Below are 22,979 nucleotides of genomic sequence, written 5' to 3' on the forward strand. Positions count from 1 at the left end.
CCATTTGAAAATTTCACAAGGCTATAGCCTTACCATTTTTTGAGCAATTTAGCAAAATTTTTAAATGTGAGATATTTGAATACGAATTTGTTGCAATAAGTTTTTTTTCACTCAAATAATGCTTTAAATTAAAAAAAGAATAAAAAATCAGAAAAAAAATTTCCAAAAATTTTCAACTCGAAAATTTTATAAGGCTTACCCCTTACGATTTTTTTAAGAAATTTTGCAAAAAAAAAAAAATTGATTTATTTTAATGCCAATTGGTTCAAATAAGTTTCTTTTCACTCAAATAATGCTTTAAATTGAAAAAGATTGAAAAATTGTAATAAAATAACAAAAAAATCTATAAAATTGCCTATCTCCTAGGCTCATTTTTGCACCAACTTTTGCCTATAACTCGGTCGGTATCCAACAAATCGCCAATCTTTAACCTGTGGTCGATAGATGGCACCAATGGCTACATTTTCTTCTTGGACGGCCATGCCCTCAGATGTCTGTGCCAGAAGTTATACGAGGAACCAAGTTCCATACCCTGTTTGCGAAAATGTAAAATTTTCCTCATTTTTGCACCAAGTTTTGCCTATAACTCTGTCGGTATCCAACGGATGGCAAATCTTTAACCTGTGGTCGGTAGATGGCACCAATGGCTACATTTTCTTCTTGGACGGCCATGCCCTCAGATGTCTGTGCCAGAAGTTATACGAGGAACCAAGTTCCATAACCTGTTTGAGAAAATGTAAAATTTTCTTCATTTTTGAGCAATGTAGCAAAATTTATAAATGTGAGATATTTGAATGCGAATTTGTTGCAATAAGATTCTTTTCACTCAAATAATGCTTTAAATTAAAAAAGGAATAAAAAATCAGAAAAAAAATTTCCAAAAATTTTCAACTCGAAAATTTCATAAGGCTTTACGATTTTTTTGAGAAATTTTGCAAAAAAAATAAAATTGATTTATTTTAATGCCAATTGGTTCAAATAAGTTTCTTTTCACTCAAATAATGCTTTAAATCGAAAAAGATTGAAAAATTGTAATAAAATAACAAAAAAATCTATAAAATTGCCTATCTCCTAGGCTCATTTTTGCACCAAGTTTTGCCTCTAACTCGGTCGGTATCCAACGGATCGCCAATCTTTAACCTGTGGTCGATAGATGGCACCAATGGCTACATTTTCTTCTTGGACGGCCATGCCCTCGGATGTCTGTATGTCTGTATAGATGTCTCAGATGTTTCTATAAATATGCCAATCTCCTAAGGCTGTATAGCCTTAGGCTTTTTTAGCTAATATTGCAAAATTTGTAAATGTGATATATTTTAATGCTGCAATAAGTTTCTTTTCACTCAAATAATGCTTTAAAAGAAGAAAAGAATAAAATAAACAAAAAAAAAATAAAAAAAAATCATCTCGAAAATCTACAGTCATATTCTATTATGTAAAATATCAATTTTCCGAAATTAAATTTATTTAATTTTGTTACTTACTCCATTCTAAACACAGAGAGTTTGACACCCCTTACTTGATCATGCTTTCTCAGCGGAGAGAAAGAAACACCATCGTTGAAATCTCTGTTCTTCACTGTTGGAATGTATGGGATCAAAACTTCTAAGATCATATTAATTGTTACAAAAAAAAATTTAAAATAAAACGCTTCAATAAATCAGTGTATGGTAATAGCTGTAGTAATATTTGAACACAAATTATCACAGCGTTAACAATATTTTTTAAAAATATTTATCTTTTCGAGATCCCAAACAAACCCATAGTGCAACAAGCGCAGAGAGTCATCTGGACAAGCGATCCGACTCAAACCGCTCAACCATCGCACCATCGTACACAAAAACAGTTGAACAGCGCAAGCGTTCGGACGCACGGAACCAGCGTACCTAGGCCTGAACACGGTGGCTCCATCGACTACCACCGACGGTAGAGTTTTTGTTCCTCCCCCGTCATATATCCAGTACATTACGATCAAATCAAAGCAAGCGGTGTGTTTTTGGTGCTGGTGTTTCTAATCAACAAACAGGCGCGGTCCAGCGTCGCGCACAGGGTGTGTTCGTGTTGTGAGTGTCGATTTTTTGCTGTTGTTTTTGTTAGAAGATACCTATTGCCCACTTGTGTTTGTCCCGTGCTGCTGTTGCTGCGAAGAATCTGCGCAGGTGAGTTTTGCTGTTCGTTAAGCGAGAGTGAGCTGAGCGAGTGAAGCTCGTGTGAGTGAAGGGCGCGGAAGTTACGCGAGAGGCAATCGGTAAGGGCATCGCGCAGTTTCGATTTCCAGGAATGTGCGCGCATAAATCGCATGAATCACATCGTCTCATCGGATCGGATCGTACGGGCTGTGTGTGCGTGTTTGTGCGCGTGCTGAAAGTGCATTTGCGCCCACTGACGGGACGTGCGTGTATGTGTAAATGTGTGTGACACAAGCAAAAGGTCGGAGGATAAAGATGGCGCACCTTGAAGATGTTGTGCAAGCGAAATATGTATCCCGGACGGGTTGGTTGTAGCAAGTTGCTGTGAGTCAGGTTTTTTGTTTTTATGCTGCTGCTGTTATTTCGTTATCCACCCATTCCGGACTCCCAGATTTCCGCTTTCCGGGCTCGGGTTCATAAGGGAGCGTTTCATTTTATTTACTCACCGAAAAACGGCGGGTGGCCGTGGGTCCATTGTTCCGTACCAGACAGATCTTGATTTAAAACACCATTTGGTCCAGCACGGCCCGCCCGGCATCACTTCCGTTCCGAGAGCAAATCACTTCAGCATCGGCATCGAAACAATGCAATTTCTACGAAACGTGTCTCTCTGTATGTGTTTGTTGTTGTTGTTCCCGTTTGGTGTGTTTATGAAGTATAAAGGAATATTTTTGTAAAGCACGAGCTCATCCCAAAAACTAGCGGCGGCTTATGGTAATCGTGCAGCTTCATGTGCCCGGATAATGTGCGGTGAATAATAAAATGTGTCACAGTTTGTGTGTGTGTGGGACGTAGCGAGTGCGAACAGAAGAACGCGAAAGTGCTTGCTAGTTTCTATTTTCGTTGCTCCGATCGGCCGTGTAACGCGAATCACTTGCCTGTCCGTGAAATACAACGATAGATTTCAACGCGTCGCCTAGCGACGAACCCGACGAATGCAGACGGAGGATAGTGCTTTGATGAGACGGTATTTGCATGATCGTGTTGGTGTAACGATTTCCAGTACACAGCTGAGTGTGTTCTTGACGGTTCTGCCACTATTTTCGCCCATACGTGCCCTTCGGTGATTTTACACCGACCTTCCGATACGTTCGAGAAATAGTGAAACATTGAACACCGACATTTGTCGACATACAAACAAGCGGAACTGTTCCAACTGACAGTAAATCATCGTCCTGCAGTTTGCAAACAATTACAACAAAACGAAATAGCACCGTCCCTCTCCAACTCCCTTGTTCCGGTTGTAATGTTTACGATGAGTTCTTGTATTGAAAAATACCTTTTCGCTTCACGGAGGATTGTTCACTTTCTAGGTCGCGCCAACGATTGCGTACCGCGTAATCAAACAGAATCACTTAACAACTGTCAACCTGGCCGTAAGTATGGTACAGAGAGCGTTTACAGAGTTTATGTAATAGTGCAAACAATTACGCAATGGTCACCACCATACCATCGGAGGTGCTTCCTCAGGGAACAGGTCACTGTGTTGTTTTGGGTGGAGAAGAGTGTGTTTTATTTGCTTTCGACTGGACTTGCGTTTTCTTTTTATGACTTGCTTTGGATTGTGACTTGTTGCAAGTTGTTTTCCAGATTGTATATTTTACATTTGCTTAAGCTGCTGGGAAGCTTGTCAACGCAATTGAATGGAACTGGTTTTGTCAGGAACAATTTGAAAGCACCAGAAACCAGAAATTGAAGGCGGCATTAAATGGAAAGGATATATCATTGTTAAAAAATCGTTATACAATCAGACCAAATTGTACTCCCGAAAAATGTGTGAAAATCATCACGCGAAATATTTGTACGATGCCACACTGTACGTGGCCATCCACGATATATTACTTTTCAATTGCCACCAGAAGCTTGTGTCCTTCTACCCTACGCTACGGACACAGACTTTTTCAATGATCAACACAAGCGTTTCGTCGCTCTTGAGTCGCCCCATCTCCGCCTTCTTCACCGTCCCTCAGACCAAGCGCACCTTAACCCACATGGGTCCGTCCGTGTGTCGTTTTGTTTTGGTGGGCTTACTACCCGATCTCGCTGTATCAGTGACGCCGTTCTCGGTGTAGGTGAGACGTACGAAACAAAAAAACCAGTCTGCACGATACGACGCGATCTGCTACACCGGCCCAATCGCCCAAAGTCGTCTGGCGGTGGGGCGTGTTTTTGCTTTATGTTGCTCTTTCTCCTTCCGACACACATTCTCATCTATGTTCACCACCAAAGGGTGGCCTTATAACGCTGGTGGCGCTGATGGTGGAAGTGGTGCAACGATTGGCACGTTGTGTTAATTGCGCTGCGAGTGCCGGACATTGCGCTAGCGTGAAACGAAAGTGACGCACAGTGAGGCAACCCTTTGCTGCGAGCCCTGCTCTTAAGGATCTTATCGAATCGAGTGGACGCGACAAAAAAGCGAAAGATTGCCGCGATCGATGATGTTAAAAAGAATCGAAAATCGAAAGTAACCCCTCGTTTTCTAGAGTTTACTCTCTTTTCGCGAGGAAGAGATGTAAAGCTAGAGGGAAACATGTTCTGGACACGATCAACATGTTCATTTTTTATTATGACATTACATTCCACGGCTCAATCCGTTTGCGATGGTGTACGCAACCGCTCCAAATATGGTCCTGGGGGGAACCTCTGCGTAAATACGCACGAGCACACACAAAAACCCTCCAACAGACGAATTTGTTGTTTTTTTTTGGAGGGTGATTTTTTTTTTTGTAGGTTATGTTCTGTAGCTATGTTTAACACGATCGCTACCTACGCATCTGCAAAATCCGTCCGCGCATGGACTGCTGACGACGGCTGTTTGCTCGATGGCGTCATCGACAGTAACGGCGAAGATCCGGGCGCCTTCTAGTGCGCGACTCACCTTCGCGCGGTTGACCCGAAACCAACGCAAGACTTCTGCAAGGAATGCCGACCGTGTGCGGCCGTCCTCTATTTTTCATTTTCATTCAGAGCACTCGGCGAGGTTTCGCTACTCCAACGCAGCATCATACAAAACCCGTCACCCCGCGGGGTCTAATGGCATCGGCCGACACTAGCGGCCGGTCTGCCCGCTTGCCTGTGGAGCATTCAAACCCCCGCGCCAATGCGTGGGGGGACCGTTGCGATTGAATTTGCATTTTTACCGTAGGTCGAAACGGACCACACGAGGGAGAAGCAGTTTTAATACGGGGAGAGCCGAAGACGAAAACAAACGCCCGTATCGCTTTGGTTGATCACATTCAGATTCACTTTCGACTGCAAAAGACCGGAAACACGGGAAATACGGCGATACGGTGCGGGCGGCCAACACCAACGCCGGCATGGAGACTTGTGGTTGGGGAGACTTGCCGTAAAACATTATCGAGCAATCAACTCTGCTAGGTACAGGTTGGCATAAATTTAACGATTTCTAATCGGGTTGCCATATGATCGTGCATCGTTGCTGGAGGTTTGTTTCAATGAAATCATTTGCTGTGATACGAATGCTAATTGGGAAAACAACGATCGAGGTGAGAAACAAAATGCTACCAAATTGTTGTTTGATATCAAATGATCTTTTTTATTGATTTAGAATGGTCATATTGTAATAAAAAACAAAAATGGATTGCAAAATTGAGCCCGAATAGTTGTGTGAAATCAAAAGACTTCAAGCGACGAACCTCGTTTTGTTTTTGAAAAATTGTCATTTTTTGTTAATAAAATGAGAATTCACAACGGTGGAATATTTCTAAAATTGCAATGTAATGGTAATAACAAGGAAACGTTACTTAAATCGCTAATATTCATAAATCGGCCCACACGTGATCGCATAAGCGACGAACCCCTTTCCAATCCTGCGCACCGGATTCTTTGCTGCACATGTAACGATAACAATTCACTCAGCGTAATTTTGTAAATTTGATCCATTACGTGATTAACAGCCACAATCAGATGATCAAGGTGGCTTCTTTTTCCGCCTTCTCGTCGTTTCCGGTGCTTTCATGCTCTATTAAAATCCTATTAACGTACATGTTGAATCATATCGTGACATTTGCTGCAAAGAAAGCTTATGATCTTCCATCACCCAAGATTGATGGATGGATCGTGGATCTCACCACTTCTTTAATGCACTCACACTACCGCTAGACATTTAATTCTACATACCGTTGAACAAAAAGGTGCATTCGTTTCCCCACTGAGCTCTAGGGGGATAAAAACGCATGAAGCCGGAGGGCGTCACACACACGAAACAATAGCATCGTAGGGCATTTAATTTGGATCCGTTGCATTCGCCCCGTTGGGAACTAACCCTGACATATTCTCACAGCACTTTGGCCGTTTATCGCAGCTCAAGGTTCACGTACAGTGTGGTACGGGAGAAGATTCCGCTACCCAAAAACATCTGGCACCGAGATAACCGGTCAGGTTCTATGTTAATGAAGTGTTTAGCAGATACAGCGAGCAACACAACACAACAAGCCGCTGAGTAAGTTCAAGCTTATCAGATGAATTAAATCTGACTACGTGATGAACATTAAGCGGGTGCATGTATTATGCTAGTTTTTTTTTCTCTGTAATATACCCTCTTTACATGAAGATCACCTCTGACCTACTGAAGGGCATTGAAATGTCAAAAAAAGGGTAACAATATTCATTCGATGTGCAAAAAAAACCCAGTCGGATGGGAATCACGTCATGCAATTACATTTCCTGAAATTATTTTGTCATTTCCACACCGGCAAACAATAATCTCTGCTGCACTGTAATAAAGTGAATGATTTACTTTTCCGAAAACAAAAAAAAAAGACTAGCTGGGATCACCATTGCCCCAGTTTGCAGTCGATTCAACAAATTAGGCTCATTAGACACCGCGCCAAAAACAAGCATCAAAGCATCAAATTGAATTATTCGGTTTTCGGTGCGTTCGGTTCTTTTGTTGGTTGTGAATTATTTCTGTTCTTTTTTTCCCCCATTTAGCACAATCTATATTACTCTCCCATCGGTTCGGAGAGTGCTAATTTGATAATGGTTCCTTCCCCCATCTTCCAGTAGCTTCACCTTTGCTTGGGGCGCCACTAAGCGCCATCGGTTCGGAATTCTTCGCATTTTTCTACCATCCGGTTACGGACAGTCAATTAAGATTGTGCCATTGCCGAACTTCCTTATCGGGAGAAGCAGCAGCAAACACCGGAAAGACCTTGTCCGGATGTGTCATACCGTTTGAGTCGAAAGGATAATGGTAATATATTATCATCAAACATAAGGGTCAACGAGGGACAAAGGTGATTGGAATCTGTGCTATTTGGTTGCGTTCGATATGCATTTGGCTGTAATGATCGTACAGTTATTATACAACTGTCTGTGACCTCCGCATGATCACCGGATGCACATTCTTTTCACTCGTCCTCAACCGTCACTTTATCTTTTATTCTTTTCTATACCTGAGGTAAAAGTCGAAACAGACAATGAACAATTTCTGCAGCAAATGCTTCATGATCGGCGTGTCAATGTCTTCGTCGACGTTCATCTCGTCGGCCACCAAATAAAAAAAAGTCAAGGTTCCCACATTGCTTTTACCGTGAATATGAAATTCATGTTACTGCAGCAAAGGAAGATATTTATTATTAAACCTCTCGTATCTTTCCCTCATCCCTTGGTAACAAACCTCCCCCAGGTGGATGGATGTGCCATACCCTTTCTGTGCCATTGCTACCTTAACGTTCCTTTTGCATGGGGAACGATTATCATTATGAAGAATTTCCGTGGTACCTTTTTTCTCTCGCTCTCTGCCCTCCTAGTTCCTCCAATCGCATCGTTCCGGGTCAGGGTTCTCTGGAGCGTAGACACAACTGCGACACAATTTTATTTCTCTACCATTTGCCACGTTCGAATGCGCTTTTGCTAGTGACTTTCGCGAAGCTTGCATATTTAAAGAAAGAAGAAAAGAAAAAAAAACCTTCTTCCACCGTGAAACAAGCCACGGAAAAGAAACGACCGAAAAAACAAACTATTAACAAGCGTGTCAGAGAGCAACGAACGACCTACTACTGGAAGGCGGTGATGCTCTTAATTAACGGGCAGCATCGCTTATGTCAGTGCAGCCGATCGCCTCCGGATGGTTCCATCGCCGTGTAAGGCCCCCTCCCCACCCCGGCTACTGTGTATCAGCCGACCGCAAAGACCAGATAAGATTCGCACGTTTCGCTGAAGATTAGTGTGATTTGTGTTTCAATTATTTTCTAGCTCATTTTCCACCACCAATCATAATTGATTGTGGTGATTTTTCTTCATTTTTGCTGCGACGCGGCGTACCAAAAACCCCGGACCAGAAAGTGGGTCCCTGCCTCTCGCCTTCAGCACTTCAGCCTTCCCGGCCACAATTTGGTGGATGTCAAATTGCGTCGAAAGGGAGTCGCTCCGGTACCGGTTTATTGGGATTCAGAAGAAGAAGAAAAAAATGTAAACGTGAGATTGTTATTGCATCATCAGCATCGACATTCGGACTGTTGATCATTCCGGTCCGGGCTGGTGAACGGGCTGGTGGAAAGAGTAGTAATGTTATAATACACAAATAGAGGTCACACTGTTCCAAATGAATTCTTCGTGACATTTATATCGTGCTGGAAATATGGAGCTAAATCCGCTACTCCTTCCAAGAGGTAGAGAGAGAGAAAAACAAATCAGGGAACTAATTGGTACCACATATTTATTTTCTATTGCTTCCTGTCCACATTACTTAACGCCATCGAACCGTGATAAAAAAACCTCAACACGCCACAACAGCAGAAAAATTTAAGCAATCCACAGTTTTAGCTTCCCGTTTTTGGTGTTTTTTTAAATTTTTTTGGCAGGTGATGGAACCTTTCAGTTTTGTTTCAGCGCATTGCGCACCAATACAAAAAAAAAAACTGGCGCACACTTCTTAACCTCGAAACCTATCGATGCGTAATGGAGACGGTAAACCATTGGTGTGGCATGGAATGAAATGTGTCTCAAAACACGCACGAAACTCCTCGCATACAAACGAAATTGTGATTTGGAAGCCACGGGGACGGTTGTGTTTTTAAAATTAAAATGTACCAACAGCAAAAAAAAACCCTCCTCCACCTGTGTGTGGCTCCAAAAAGGATGGCCAACTGTTTCGTTTGAAAGTTCAAATCGTGACGGTTAGGTGGTGCAAAAGAAACAGGGAAAAGGAAAAGACAGGGGACATTTGCACCATTTTATTGTACGTTCCAATGCGTTTGGATTTGTTAGCTTCAACAAAAAAAAAAAAAAACAAAATCCGCCACAAAACACCAAGTGTGTGAAGGTGAGCTTAGATGGAGTGTTTTAAGGTGGCCATACTTTACGATATCCCAACCCGATCGTTAGATAGATAGTCGATTCCTTCATCAGCGTGAACAACGCTGATTAATACAACCTGCCATAATCGTGCCAGTTGGCCTTCGGGCCAGCTTGTTTGTTTAGTGTAGCCAGCAAAATGATAATGCGAATGAAACGATGAAGGATTTTTCCATTCGATTTCCACGCAAAACCGACGTTTAAGTGGAAGATATAGGAAACGTGTTGAGTGCTTTTTGTCTAGCAATAAAATTTCAGCATTTAAGAGAGATTTCACAAAAAAAGGTAAAATGTACTATACCTGTCACCTAAACCAATAGATAATGAGCGATTTGTTGATTCGGTTTTCCTTCATTTCCGGTATGAATTACCACCACCCGCCAAAAACAGAACGGCATGATTTAATAGACTTCCAATATGGATCGTACTGATTCTCTTGTTTAGGAAGAGGGAAAAAACACTTCTCAAGCTCGGCTCGGATTGGTTTTATGCTACGACTAGCCGTACCACACCTTCAGCCACAAGGCGTCATCATTTCGACTTCCGTCCGCCTTGTTCGTGTTTGTGCTGTGCTAACGCATTTGCTGGCGACGATGTCACCTGGCCTCGGCTTGCGTTTATTATGGTCCCTCACTCCCTTTTGTCGGAGGAGGAGGAGGTCGGTTTGTCAGCTACCACGATCATTCTGTACGGGGTCGGAGAAGTGAGGATTTACTTGAATATTCATTAGAGAAGCGCGTAGCGCACCATCCACTTGGAATCGTCCGCAATTGGCTAGCATGTGGTGGCCCGTGTTTTGTAAGTACACAAACGATAGGAGGGTTATTAAAGTCGGAACCACTGCAGCGGGAAACACCGATTGGATCGTTTATGAGCTCACCGCGTAAGGAATTTGTTGATTGATCAACAAATCAACGGCAGCACAATGACATCTCACCTGTTCGGTCATCATCGAACGCAGCGCGGTACCTATCAAGCGCAGCTGGTCGACTTGTTGGCCCCGATGAAGGTTTTCGAATAAATTAAATACCCACCAGCATGGGCAAGGAACGATTCTTAATGGTTTGAAGTTTCAAAAGAAAAAAAAATGCAACTTAACCGAACTTTTCGTTCCACCCAAACGGCAACAGTGCGCTCTGTTGTATTGTAAACAACAAACTACCCCGATCGTAGTGTAAGTGATGATCATCACGCGCACACACACACATACCAGTGTCATAGCATAGCTTTGGACATGGGTTTGGCGCAGTGAGCGCGATCTCGGTGCGGAATGTGCGGTGTATCTCCGCGGCGTGCGTTGTGACCGATTTTGTTTTTGCCACCCCTCCCTTTCGTGGTGTGCCTGCAGTTACGTCATCTTCACACCATCGAATGGCACACAAGGGGAAGCTTTTTTACACATGTGTGAAGTTGGAAGTTGGAAACCGAACGAGAGATGGGGAGAGTGAAAAGTGAAAAAGGGAGAATGAAAAATAACACGGTTCAGTTTCGCTGGAAAACACATGTTCGAACATCGTGATGGTTGTTACATTCTAGAGAAAATAACACCGAAAGAAAAGGGAAGTTTTGCTAAAAAAACATGAATCATACACGAGTCGAGTTATTTTCGTTGCTTTAAATCGCCACATAGTGTGACAGAATACAGACGAAACTAATACATTTTTATTTCGACATGATTAAAAGTCATGTAAAATAAACTCTACATTAGGCTCACGCTTCCTGTCACATTTTCACGATCATCGGTCATGCTCAATATACCATGAAAAAAGTCATAATGATTTTACAATAAAGCAACCACAACAAAATGGCATTAAAGTTTCCTTTTTGCACTCCATATTTTATGTCATACGCGCAACATATTAGGAAGTCCTTCAGCACAGTTTGCGGAACTGTCTGCAAAACCCTTGCATGCGTCCATCATCGTACCATCAGCGTCAATCAAAGCGCGATGATGTCCTGCGGTGCGTTTATTATTGTATCTCCTCCACATGTCTCCGCTTGTGTCGTGTAACAAAATTCCGCACCCGGCGATAATGTTCCACCGACTTCCTTCCTTTTTGGATGGTTTATGAATTTTTGACGAGCTAAAAATCGAACAACCCCGTTCACATCCGTTCCGACGTTACTGTGTGCGCAATGAGTGCGAACGACTGCGGTACACTGCGATCGATGTCCTCCGCGTACGTTCGTACAAAACCACCCGCGTACAACCCCGAGCGGTTCACTCGACTAGCTGCGCTCGTAAGCGAAAGACAAGAATTATATCTGAAAATTTTTAACCACGGCTTATCAACAGAATAGGGCGGCTTTTTTCTTCAAGGGGCTTGCCTTTTCTTTCTGTTTACTTGCAAAGCAAGAAGCGCTAAACTTTCTGCATTTTATGAAACAGGTTCGTAAAATGTGCAGCAACAGTTTTTGAGCACCGGAAAGCGCACCTATCCAGAGAGTCGGAGTGATCGGAGGTCGTGTCGTTGTTAGTGATCCGCGTACCTACAGAACCAGTGGCACCATAATGGAGCTTCCAAAGGGGGCCAAAATTACACATGCCGGACTGCTGCAGCACACACCGGATGGAAAGACGGAACTGCAGAAGATCACCCAGGCGGGGTTGGTGGCCCGATCGCCGGAGGGTACTGCCGCCAAGGGGATGAACATACGCGGCAACGAGGATCTTTGGGTTGAGATACAGGCCAACACGTTCAAGAACTGGGTGAATGAACATTTGCGAGAATCTGGACTGCAGGTATGTTTGAATTGTTTTTGATGAAGAATTTCCATTTAACGTACATTCCCTTTTTTAAGGTGATTGAATTTCACGAGGACTTTTGCGATGGTACGTTACTTTGCGCATTGGTGGAAGGACTACAGAAGCGCCCGCTCAAACCTTCCTGGAACAAGCGGCCAGCTAATCAGCATCACTATATAGAGAACGTCACTACGGCACTGAACGCAATCGAAGCGGATGGTGTCAAGCTCGTCAACATCGGTAATGTGGACATTGTCAACGGAAATGTCAAGCTGATCCTTGGCCTCATATGGTCACTGATCGTGCGCTATCAGATTGGACGTAGCAAGTTCCCGCCGCGTAAGCTGATGCTCGCCTGGTTACAGGCCGCACTGCCCGACTGTAAGGTTAGCAATCTGACTACGGATTGGAACAGCGGCGTTTTGCTGTCCGCCCTGTTGGACTACTGTGAGCCGGGCCTATTCCCCCATTGGCGCACACTCAATCAGAACGAATCGGTGCGCAACTGCGAACGGGCAATGCACTTGGCGTACGAGCGGTTCGGCATTCCGAAGGTCCTGGAACCGGAGTACCTTGCATCGCGATGGTTGGATGAGTTGTCCGGCATGACGTATCTGTCGTACTTTATGCGACCAGGTGGACCAGGCTACAACGCCACGATGAAGTGGGTTAACGGACAAATCAAGCGTCCTGTTAACAACTTTACGGTAAGCTTGGGACTTCATGTCTTCCATAAGATGGTCTAACTAATTCGCACTTTATTTTCTACTTTTAGAGTGACTTCAACGATGGTAAAGTGTTTTGCGAAATCATCAAAGATCTCGGTGGACCCGTGCCCGATCCTGCCAAGCTTAGTTCCGACCCATCCCAGTGGGAGAACAATCAGCAGAAGGTGATCGATGGTGGCCTAAAGCTTGGTGTAAAGCCTGTACTCTCCGCAAAGGATATGGCCACAGCGGACGAGGAACATTTGGGCGTGATGGCATACACAACCTGGTTGCGTTGGGTTATACCGCGTCCTCCGCTTGCCAACATGCTTGCCGTCCATCTGGACAGTACGTCGGGCCGGGTCGGTGAACCGACGGAGTTCCGCGTCGAGGCACTGTCGCGTGATGTGGATATGGCGAAAGTGAAGGCGTACATCAGCATGCCCAACACGAACACACTGCACCAGGTGCGGTTGGGTTCGCGCGGTGAAGGAACCTTTGTGCCAGATAAGTACGGCATGCACGAGATCGTACTTGAGATCGATGACAACCAGTAAGTAGCATATCAGTGGAAATAGTTACTTGGGTAATACGTCCTAACCGATTTAACCTTCTTTCGCAGACTTGGTGGACACTTCTTCCGGGTACTCCCAAGGCTTGTACATGTCGCCCCGCCTGGTATGGCCCCGTGCGCCCTCGGAAGCCTTGTGGAAGTGCTGGTCAACGCAACCGGTGCGCCGAAAACCGAGGACATCCTAGTGACCGCCTACAGTCCTTCCGGGCGTCCGCTCAAGTGTCCATTGAAGAAGGTAATTGAAGAATTATTTCTTCTTAAACGATTTTCACTAATCCACCTTCTCTTAAATCCTGTTCCAGATCGAGGAAGGACATAGTGCCATTTTCAAGCCGGATGAAGCCGGCGTTTGGGAAATTGCCATAACATACCAGGGCCGCCACATCCAGGGCGGCCCTTTCACGTGTGCCGTGTTTGATCCGAGCGGTGTGTCCGTACACGGACTCGACGGTGCCATGCCTTTGAGGGCACACTCGTTTGAGGTGGATGCGCGCGGTGTCGGAGTTAGTGGTGAGCTGCATGTAGACATCGTGCATGAAAAGCGCTCGCTCGTTTGCTCGGTGGAAAAGCTACAGGAGAACAAGTACCAGGTTACATTTATGCCTCGTTCCAATGGGAAACATCGGGTGTACGTGTACTTCAACGGATATGATGTTAAGGGATCCCCTTTTATAATGAAGGTCGGTTCGAAGGGTAGATCTGGTAAAACACGCACCAGTCCACATCAGCATGATGGGAAGCTGCGCTCGGAGAGTCCCTCGTACCACTTCAATTCATCGTCGTTGACGCGTAAAACCGACAGCTCATCGTTGCGTCGGGATATTTACTCGCCCACGATGGTACCGAAGTCAGGCTCGCGATCACCACAAGACTACGAACCTGGCTTCATCAAGAGCTCTAGTAAGGAGACGTATACGAGCCGCGTCATGTCACCGGCAAGACACAGCCCTTCGCCTAAATTGATCTTCCCGACCACGGAAACCGATTACGGAGGGTTTCGTCGCAGTACGGAGATACTGTCGCAACGTCGCGATTCCGATGAGCTGAAGAGTCCGGTACGGCTTTCGGATGACGGTTCCAGTTCGTACGTTAAAACGATTCGGACGGAAAACCACACAACGAAAACGATCCGTACGATGCTGGATTCTGACAGTCCGATCGCGCACATCCGTGCCAGTCCGGGGCTGAAAAGTCCTCAGACAGTATCGGCGACGCTGTTGGATACCCGGGCCGGTACCAGCAGTCCGAAGCCGTTGATCACAACTACCAGTACGAGTACGTCCAGTACGCGCTACATTCCATCTCCGGTGACGGAGCAACGTGTTGCGAGTCCGATTGCAATGCATGAAAAGTCCAACGGGACGTACAAGGTAACCGAAAGGAACTCGACCTACAAATCTACTGTAACACGAGACGTTGTGCGCGATAGTCCCACGTTCGAGCGAGTAGTTCGAAGTCCTCCGACGACATCAACCAATGTTGTGGATTATTCGTCCAACATCAAGGTGAATGCTAGCAGTGCCAATGGAGGACAACCCTCCAGACGAGACAGCTACGATGTGATCAACAAGACAAAGCACTTGTTCTCACAGAACTCCTTGGAATCATTGGCGAATTTAACTGAAAGGCAGCTCAATACCGACCTAACATACGATCGCTCAACGCTGGACAATCAAACGGAAAAGAATACGCACTTTAACAAATTCTCGCTGGGAACTGAAGCGCAATCCAAGCGTCCAATCATCGAAGATGAAGGACTGTACCGTGCTGGTGGTTATCTGAAAAATTATCGTACGGAGTCAAACGAAAAGTACGAACGGTACAGTTCATCACAACTGAAGGGTGGTTTCGAACCGATCGGACGTGATATGAGCGGTGCCCGAGCGATTCGCGTGCAGGATATTCCAGACGGTGTGCTCGGACGTCCGGTTGAGTTTGAGAGTAAGTTACACGGGACCAGCTCCAACATCCGAGCCCGAGTTTCTAACCTTCAATCTGTTTACAGTCGATGGATCGCAAGCCGGTTCGGGAAATCTGGAGATACTCGTCAACGGTGGCCGGGTAACGTCGGCGGTGCGAGCACTAGGTAATCAACGTTTCATCGCTAGCTTCACTCCGCACGAATCCGGTACCCACACCGTACAGATCACCTTCAACGAGGAAACCGTTCCCGGTAAGTCAACTGTTGGATCTCTTTTAGGTAGCGCTTTGGTTTTACAGCAATATTCTTAGGGTTGTGTGAAGAGATTATCACTGTGGGGTCGTATTATTAATTCTTCTCATGTGCTCCAAGGATTGATCTTGTCGAGAATGTTCATACTATCCAACAAAAGCAGCCCTCCACCGTACAGCCATTGGCAAACAACGCGTGGTGGATGAGAAGGATGCTTCTTTTATCGCTGGAAAATGTATTTATTATTCATCGTTTTTGGGCAAACGTCGCGAGGGATGCATTCTTATTATATTGATGCGTATTTAAATAAAGCTTGTATTGTAGTAAATATTCAGTTGAAGCCTCATAAGGTTAGCTCGACATATTGTTTGATGGATGAATCGGCAGAACACACCGATTTTGAAGAGAAATATTGGATCTAATTCTTATCAGGTTAACACAAAATAATAACGAATCTGATTAAAAAAAAACAAAGAATACAGAAAGAAATGAATTCTTCGTGTGAATTACAACTTCACAATTTAGGTGATGATCGACGACAGGAAATGGATAGCAAGGATTGGAATGTTATATTTCCACCTGATTTGAAATTTTAATATTTCCTCGTCGAACAGACAAACATTAATGGGTTTAATCAGTGTTTACAACCACCCACTTGTGTTGTCTTTCAAGGGTCGATGAGCTGTATTTAATTCGTATTTGTCTTTACCGCGTTTAAAGTGAATGGCACTTTGCGCTACCACAAACTTTATTCGTAGTAGTTAAAAAGCAAATTAAAAATACAATTAAAAGGTATCACGATTCCGATAATGCATTCCATCCATCAAACGGTATTGTCGTTTAGCCGACAAAAATACAACCATAAACGTGTTTAGCTGAATATTACTCACGTGAAAAAGCCTCGATTTTCAACACTGTAGCTAGCGATGATGTTCAGGAAGTGACTGTTTCGGGAAACCATGTCCAGCAACACCTAGGGCGTAGTCTCCATTGGAGTGTGTCGTATTTATGATTAATCGCTAATGGATTCAATAATTCTATTCATAAGCTTAACAATGCAATTCCATCATTTCATTCACGAGTGCCTTCTCCGAAGCGTGAATATTGCTCGAAATGGATGAACAAGTTCATGGCCCTACGCATGATCGCAGGCTGATATTGAAGGCTTCCATCTCGTGTGTATAACCAGCCAATTTTCCATTCCTACCCGGCCGTGTTCATTTTGAGGTGTTCATGCGGTAGTAATTGATAAGTGCTTATTGATTCAGCCGAAGGTTTTTGTGATTAATGTCACAAGTTGTTTCATTATTATTTTTTTTAATTTTATTAATTCAATATTCGTTTAATTTAAAATTTTATAAATTATTTATACTCGACAATTAAAAAAAATGTCATCTAAAATGTTTTAAAAATTTGAAAAGGAAGGAAGGAAAATTTTCTTGATAATTTATTTATAAATGGTTTTTGGTAGTACTTTTAAAAACATTCAAGAAAACTCATGTTCATGTTGCTATTGGCATTGGGAATGGCATTCCATGCTCACCGCTCCGGTTACTTTGAGCGACGGTGCCTCGCGAGCGGAAAAGCCCACATAACCGCGAGAGCGAGAAAACAACCCCTAAATGCATGCGCACAGCCCCGTAAGGCAGCGCGTCACCTGAGAGTAGCGCGAGCGGGAGCGAACCGAAGCCCACGCAGCATAGCAAACCGCATCGAGGGTGAGCTCGAGATCAGTACGATCGTGAAGAAAATGTAAGTCTTCTTTCGATCGTTAACCGGGAAGGGTGCGTCTTGCGTGCGATCGCTCGTCATCTGCGCGTCTCTTGAGATAAACATAAGCGGGGGGAGGGTGCCAAGAAGGGAAACGACAAGGGTTCGGTTGGGCGGTATGCCCACCACATACAACGCAAGAAGAAGAAATGTGCTAGAGTGAACAAAACCGATCGCAAAAACCCGTACCACGAGGGATCTTGGAAAAGATAGTGTATCGGGGGAAACCGTGTGTGTGCGTGTGTTTGTGTGTGTGTGTGGGATAGGAGAAGAAATTTATCTCAGGTGTGTGTGAGTCTCGAGCTGTCTTGCGTACGAGTGTATATGTATAGATGCGACCGTGTGCGTGAAAAGGCATTAGAAAAGCTTCGAAACGCCAAAGAAACAAAAGCATTCTCCTGTACCGAAACAGGGGTGGGCAAATATTTGCAGCGCCCTTTTTTTTCTTTCCTTGTCCCGTTTCTCAACCGTGGAGTTTGCATGTGGGAATTTAACAGCGCACAAGTGAAACGAAACCTCTACCGATGGCGATGGACGGTGGCTCCATCTCGCGACTTTAAACCGTGTCACCGGGAGCGCCGTTTTCCAGTTTTATCTTCATTTTTTGTTGTTGTTGGTACTATTCACCGTGACCGTGCTGGAGCAGTGTGAAAACGACGTCTATTAGCGGGTTTGAAAGCATCGGCACAAAAACCAGTGACACAGAATTCGGTACCGTGTTGGCGCGCGCGCGCGTGATCGCGAGTGATCTTTTGCACACGATTTCGGGTTTTTTCTTAGGGAAGCCATCTTGAACGGGTTTTGTTCTCCGTGCGAACGCATGCAACGCGCCAACGATGACGTGACAAGTTCGACGGGTTGGTTTCGAGTTACGGTCCTGTTTTCGGTGTTGTGACGGCTACCTTTTCGGTTCGGCCTTCCTTTCCCTATTCCGTTCTCAACACAACGAGAGATTGGGACATGTTGTAGCACCCCGTCGTGCCCCGCATTGGTAGCAACCATCGAATATGGCAGCATCTAAAGCCCAGCAGCAGCAGCATCAACATCAACATCAACAAGTTCTTTCCTTGCTGCCTTTTTGTCGCCCGTCGTTTTTTTTTCTGTTCCACCTCCTGACTAGCGTTATTGCTTCGTTTCGATTTTGTTTTGGAATTTAGCTTTCTAAATTTTCTTCCTCGTTCTTTCCTCGTAATGATCGCGCATAATTTTTATGCTGTAGCTTTTTTTTGTTTTGCTTTTTTTAACACTGGTGGTGGGGATGTTAATAAGGGCCGCCATAAGAAACGTGTGTGTGCGTGTGGAATGCGTGAGAAAGGGTTTTTTTTGGAGTGAGCGAATTAGCATCAAACGTAGATAATCATTCTGATGTGCGTATGCACGACGATGTTAAACGTCACGATACGATTCCCTTTTGCTCAATGTAGTTCCCCCGCACCGCATCCGTTCGAGTGGACCCAATGGTGATTGGTTTTGCGCGATACAGAAGATACAGAAAGATCGACGAAGAAAATATCAAATTTGAAGAACTTCAATGCCTATTTGAATGTTTCCTTTCGTGGGGTTTGTCGCTTATTTGCTCATTTCACTTAATCATGCAGTCGGTTTATGCTGAGCTTTATGTTGTACATCGTTGGTTTTGTTTCGCAAAATCCACATTCACATCGATCGTCAGCAGTAGCAGCATCAGCAACAGTATCAACGAAGGCAGCAAGCTTCCGGCGGTGGCGTGACCAGTGGGCAACGTTTAACGATAGGATAACTAAAAGAAACGTAAGTTCATCGCTTGTTGCCCGTTATGCAAAAAACATATTCCCAAACACTGGTTTCTTGTTTAATCCGTTAAATCGACCCAATCAAAGCTTGTCCAAATTATTGCAATGATTGAAATACCACTTTAAAATTACTCGATCATCGATGGGAGTTATTATACGCTTATACACACACACATTCAACCCGTAGAACTCAGCATCCAGTGGTTGTGTATTTCTCTAAATCTACTCACCAGCCCGTCGGCGTGTTGCCGGAGTTCAACGTATTCCCAGCTTGCGCGGGCCGTAAGTTGACCCAGATTCTGGACGGTTTTTCAATGTTCGCGTTTGCCAGCTCTACGGTCTGTTCCGTCGTGCTACGTCGTTTGTGCTCTTTTTCTCTCTCTCCGTACAGCTTGCGATCGGTGATTTGAGCAGGAGGGGGAGTGGAAAAGGTTTTTGAAAAGATTAAAGAAAAAGCAACACCATCGAAGGGATAAAGGTACGGGTAAGTCTTTTGGTGAGAGAAACCGCCTTTGGCCCGTTGGCGGTGGTACGTTTCGGGGCTGCTATCTTACTGTTAAGGGCAACCTGTGTATTTCCGCCATCGAGAATACCGTTCGAATCGGCACCGGTATCAGGGGTGAGAGCATAATTCTTTCCCCCTTTCCCATACCAGTACCTCCTTCCTGGTGGAATGTGCACTTCGTTGAGATTAATGATGATGAAATGTAATGCGCTTAGAATGCGTTTCGATCAGAACCTGCTCTTCGGTTGATTTTTTTTCCATCGGAATGGAAGGTGGTACGCTCCATTAGAACGGTACTTTTGTTGGGAATATATATTGGTGGTAATTAAAAAAAAAGCTAACCTCCTTTAGCTATCGGTTCGGTATGGGCTTTAATGCACTGACAGGCATGCCCTTGCTTGATTCGTTTTTCGATCTCTTTTTTTGCATATGAAAATCTAACACCCCATTCACTAATTTTCAACCAAAATAGAGATTGTGGTGGTGTCAGATACCGCAAGAAAAAAAAACAAACAAAACTCAAGGTTATGCAGACATTTCCACAACTCGCATTCGTCTATTTGGCCGGCTATTCAATGCAGGCAGGAAATCGTTCAGCTGGGTTACCTTACCCTACACATTCGCATTCATCACCCCAACCATAGTTGGCAGGGGTCTGTCAGTGACCCTGTACATACTTTATTCCCTCTCAAATCTTGAACCACCGCACCAGGGCTTTAAGAAAAGCGCTGTTTTGTTTTGTCCTACGCATCGTTTACCATCGCGAGATCCACGGTACCAAACAACAATGGTGCCATTTTCCTTTTATTTTTGTGTACGCTTTTCTTCGGTTTCTGCCGGAATCGGCTTGCTAACCTTCAAGACTAGATTCACGCCACAAACAATGATAAGATTTATCACTCAACTCGCGACCGGAAGACATTTGTCTTGAATCGCGTCACATTGCAACAGCTTCGTTTGTTGCAGCGCGATCGTTGGCCTTTCGGACGATGGTGCGTATCAACCGAAGGCTAAAGCTTTAACACAACCCAAAACAATCCGTATTGCGTACAGGGGAGACCTTTTACACTCACCCGGGTTGTGAGTCGCAAAAACAAAGTATAAAAGTCGCGCTTGTTGGCCAACGAAACGGGACGGACTTTGTGGCTTTAAACCACAACCTCTCGAGGGAAAAACTCGTTTCCCGTATGTGGTTGTAAATGTTTTCCCTTTTTTCTTTTCTTCTCAAAACATATTCCTCCATTCGTGCACACGATCGTGCCCGTGTGCGTGGGTTGATCTTCATACGTTGGCGTATGTTGAAGGCACTGTACTTTGCTGCATCTTTATTGAAAGGAGAACGAAACGTTAGCGCACACAGAAACGTTCATTCAAGATTGGTAAACGTGTGCAACACGGGAGTGCAACTGGAACTGCAACGGTACTGCGGTACGGTGTTTGTTTTGCAGTGGATTGTGAAACACCCAGTCTGTTTTGCCTCATCAATCGCTCATAAGGGCACGATCGTGTATCGTGGTCTTTGTATAAGGCTTGCGCTTCACACGGAACTAACGAAGTTGTTTTGCTTCTCCTTTATTTTGCAAACTTTAGCATTTCTCCAGAACTGTTTATTAAAGCAAAAATCACACTTTGCTATCTGTCTGTTTCAAGTAAATTTAGAACAACGCTTTTTTGCCCCCAAAACATACGCAAAACAGTCTCAAGGTTGATGACACATCGGAACAACAACTTGATGCAATTTTTGCGCTGACTGGCACTCCTCGGCGAAGGGCAGAAAAACGTCAACATTGAGCTTTAAGAACGCCTGAAGCTAAGAAATAACTGTTTGCACCTTCTGCTGTCATTGCATACTTCTGGGTGTAGGTGTCGATGACTTACCGAACTTTAATACGCGTTACGAAACGCTACGGCACCACCTAAACAAAACTCAAATAAATTCAACATTGGGCGCAATAGTGAAACAGCGATAACGAGTCGTCGCTTTTCACTCTACCCAACGAAGCAGTCAGCATCGACAATGATGGCTGCTTGATGCGATGGCTGAGACGCATCTTTCCTCAAGCATGTATGCAGGCAAGCAGATAGAGTATCGGACAGATTCACATCGCTGCCCCGCTCGCTCGGTGTGTGTGCTTTCGCAATTTAAAAGTGCTTTTAAGAGAAAGCGCTTCGATTGCGTTCTGTTTGCCATCGTTGCGCCGAGCTACGATCATCTAAACGCAGCAGTGCCACAACAGCTTGCAAATGCAAAATCAAACTCAATAAATGCAAGTGAATGTGCTGATGGGATGCGATTTAAATTTTGCGCTGTAATTGTGAACGATTGTTAGCGCAACGGCTCTTATCTTATGCGCTCGACCAGATGCGTGCACACGTGCAGAAAATGATCGAAAGCATGTGGCGTATGACGTTTTAATTTTGTGAGTGTGTGTGTGTGGAAATGTTTATATAACGTACGGTAGTCGAATATATTTGAACCACGAATATTTTCATCCACAATTAACCAACGCGATTAGGGTTTTCCGTCGTAATTAGGCTCTGTTCGTGTGATAGCCCCAAAAATCACCCTCCAATATAGTGCTTTATTGTTAGTTTAATTACCGAACGATTAGGCGTGCTGGTGGCATGGTAATTTTACGTAATAAAACCGATTTTAAGCCCCCTCGCCATGCAAAAACGTTCGCTTCCGGCGGCACCAATCGAGCGTGTCAATGCTTAATGGCCTAAAACCGGGCTGGCTGCGTCGGTGTCTCGTCGTGGTGAATTTTTTCTCTTTTTCTCAAAAGAAAAACACTTGCAAAGGAACGCTCCATGTATGCAACTGCACATGATGCAGCTGCCTGAGAGGAGTCACGCGTTGGGAGAAAGTTTCCATCGGAAGAAAACCCTCCCTGTTGACCATCGACGTTGGCAAGCGCCCTGCCAGCCGTCTGCATGTACCATTCGTGCAATCGTTTTGTTGTTATTGTTATTAATAGGATAAACCGTCTCGGAGGGCTTCATCTTACCGGTTAAATATCGAATTTTCCAACATGAGAAAGTTTTGCACTTACCTAAACCGCAGACAAACAGAAAGAGGTAAGCGAGCACACACAGCATCAGAAGCATTTTGGGAAGTAAAACGAAGCAAAAGTAGGAACACACACATTTATTTCACTTTCTCATTGAAATGCCATACATTTTTTGGTGTGCTGCCGTATTGTCATACCCTTTTTGTTGAGTG

At 44.5% G+C, this 22,979-nt stretch overlaps 1 protein-coding gene across 4 annotated transcripts in view; it reads left to right on the forward strand.

The window, feature by feature from the left end:
• The first annotated feature begins 1,761 nt into the window (after positions 1-1,761).
• Positions 1,762-22,979, forward strand: part of LOC125771415 (filamin-C) — a 37,288-nt gene continuing 16,070 nt past the window's right edge. The window contains exons 1-7 of one of the 4 annotated variants that reach the window (XM_049442004.1): positions 1,762-2,159; positions 11,899-12,252; positions 12,312-12,962; positions 13,031-13,515; positions 13,585-13,771; positions 13,839-15,477; positions 15,542-15,709. In XM_049442004.1, coding sequence (XP_049297961.1) covers positions 12,022-12,252; positions 12,312-12,962; positions 13,031-13,515; positions 13,585-13,771; positions 13,839-15,477; positions 15,542-15,709 — 3,361 coding nt within the window. In that variant the 5' untranslated portion in view covers positions 1,762-2,159; positions 11,899-12,021. Of the gene's footprint in view, positions 2,160-11,898; positions 12,253-12,311; positions 12,963-13,030; positions 13,516-13,584; positions 13,772-13,838; positions 15,478-15,541; positions 15,710-17,464; positions 17,765-18,356; positions 19,250-22,979 lie in introns of those variants that run through there. The other 3 variants (XM_049442000.1, XM_049442002.1, XM_049442003.1) reach the window with 3 other exon arrangements.

The sequence above is a fragment of the Anopheles funestus genome, chromosome 3RL, assembly GCF_943734845.2.
Source record: "Anopheles funestus chromosome 3RL, idAnoFuneDA-416_04, whole genome shotgun sequence".
In the NCBI taxonomy this organism is placed as follows: Eukaryota; Metazoa; Arthropoda; class Insecta; order Diptera; family Culicidae; genus Anopheles; species Anopheles funestus.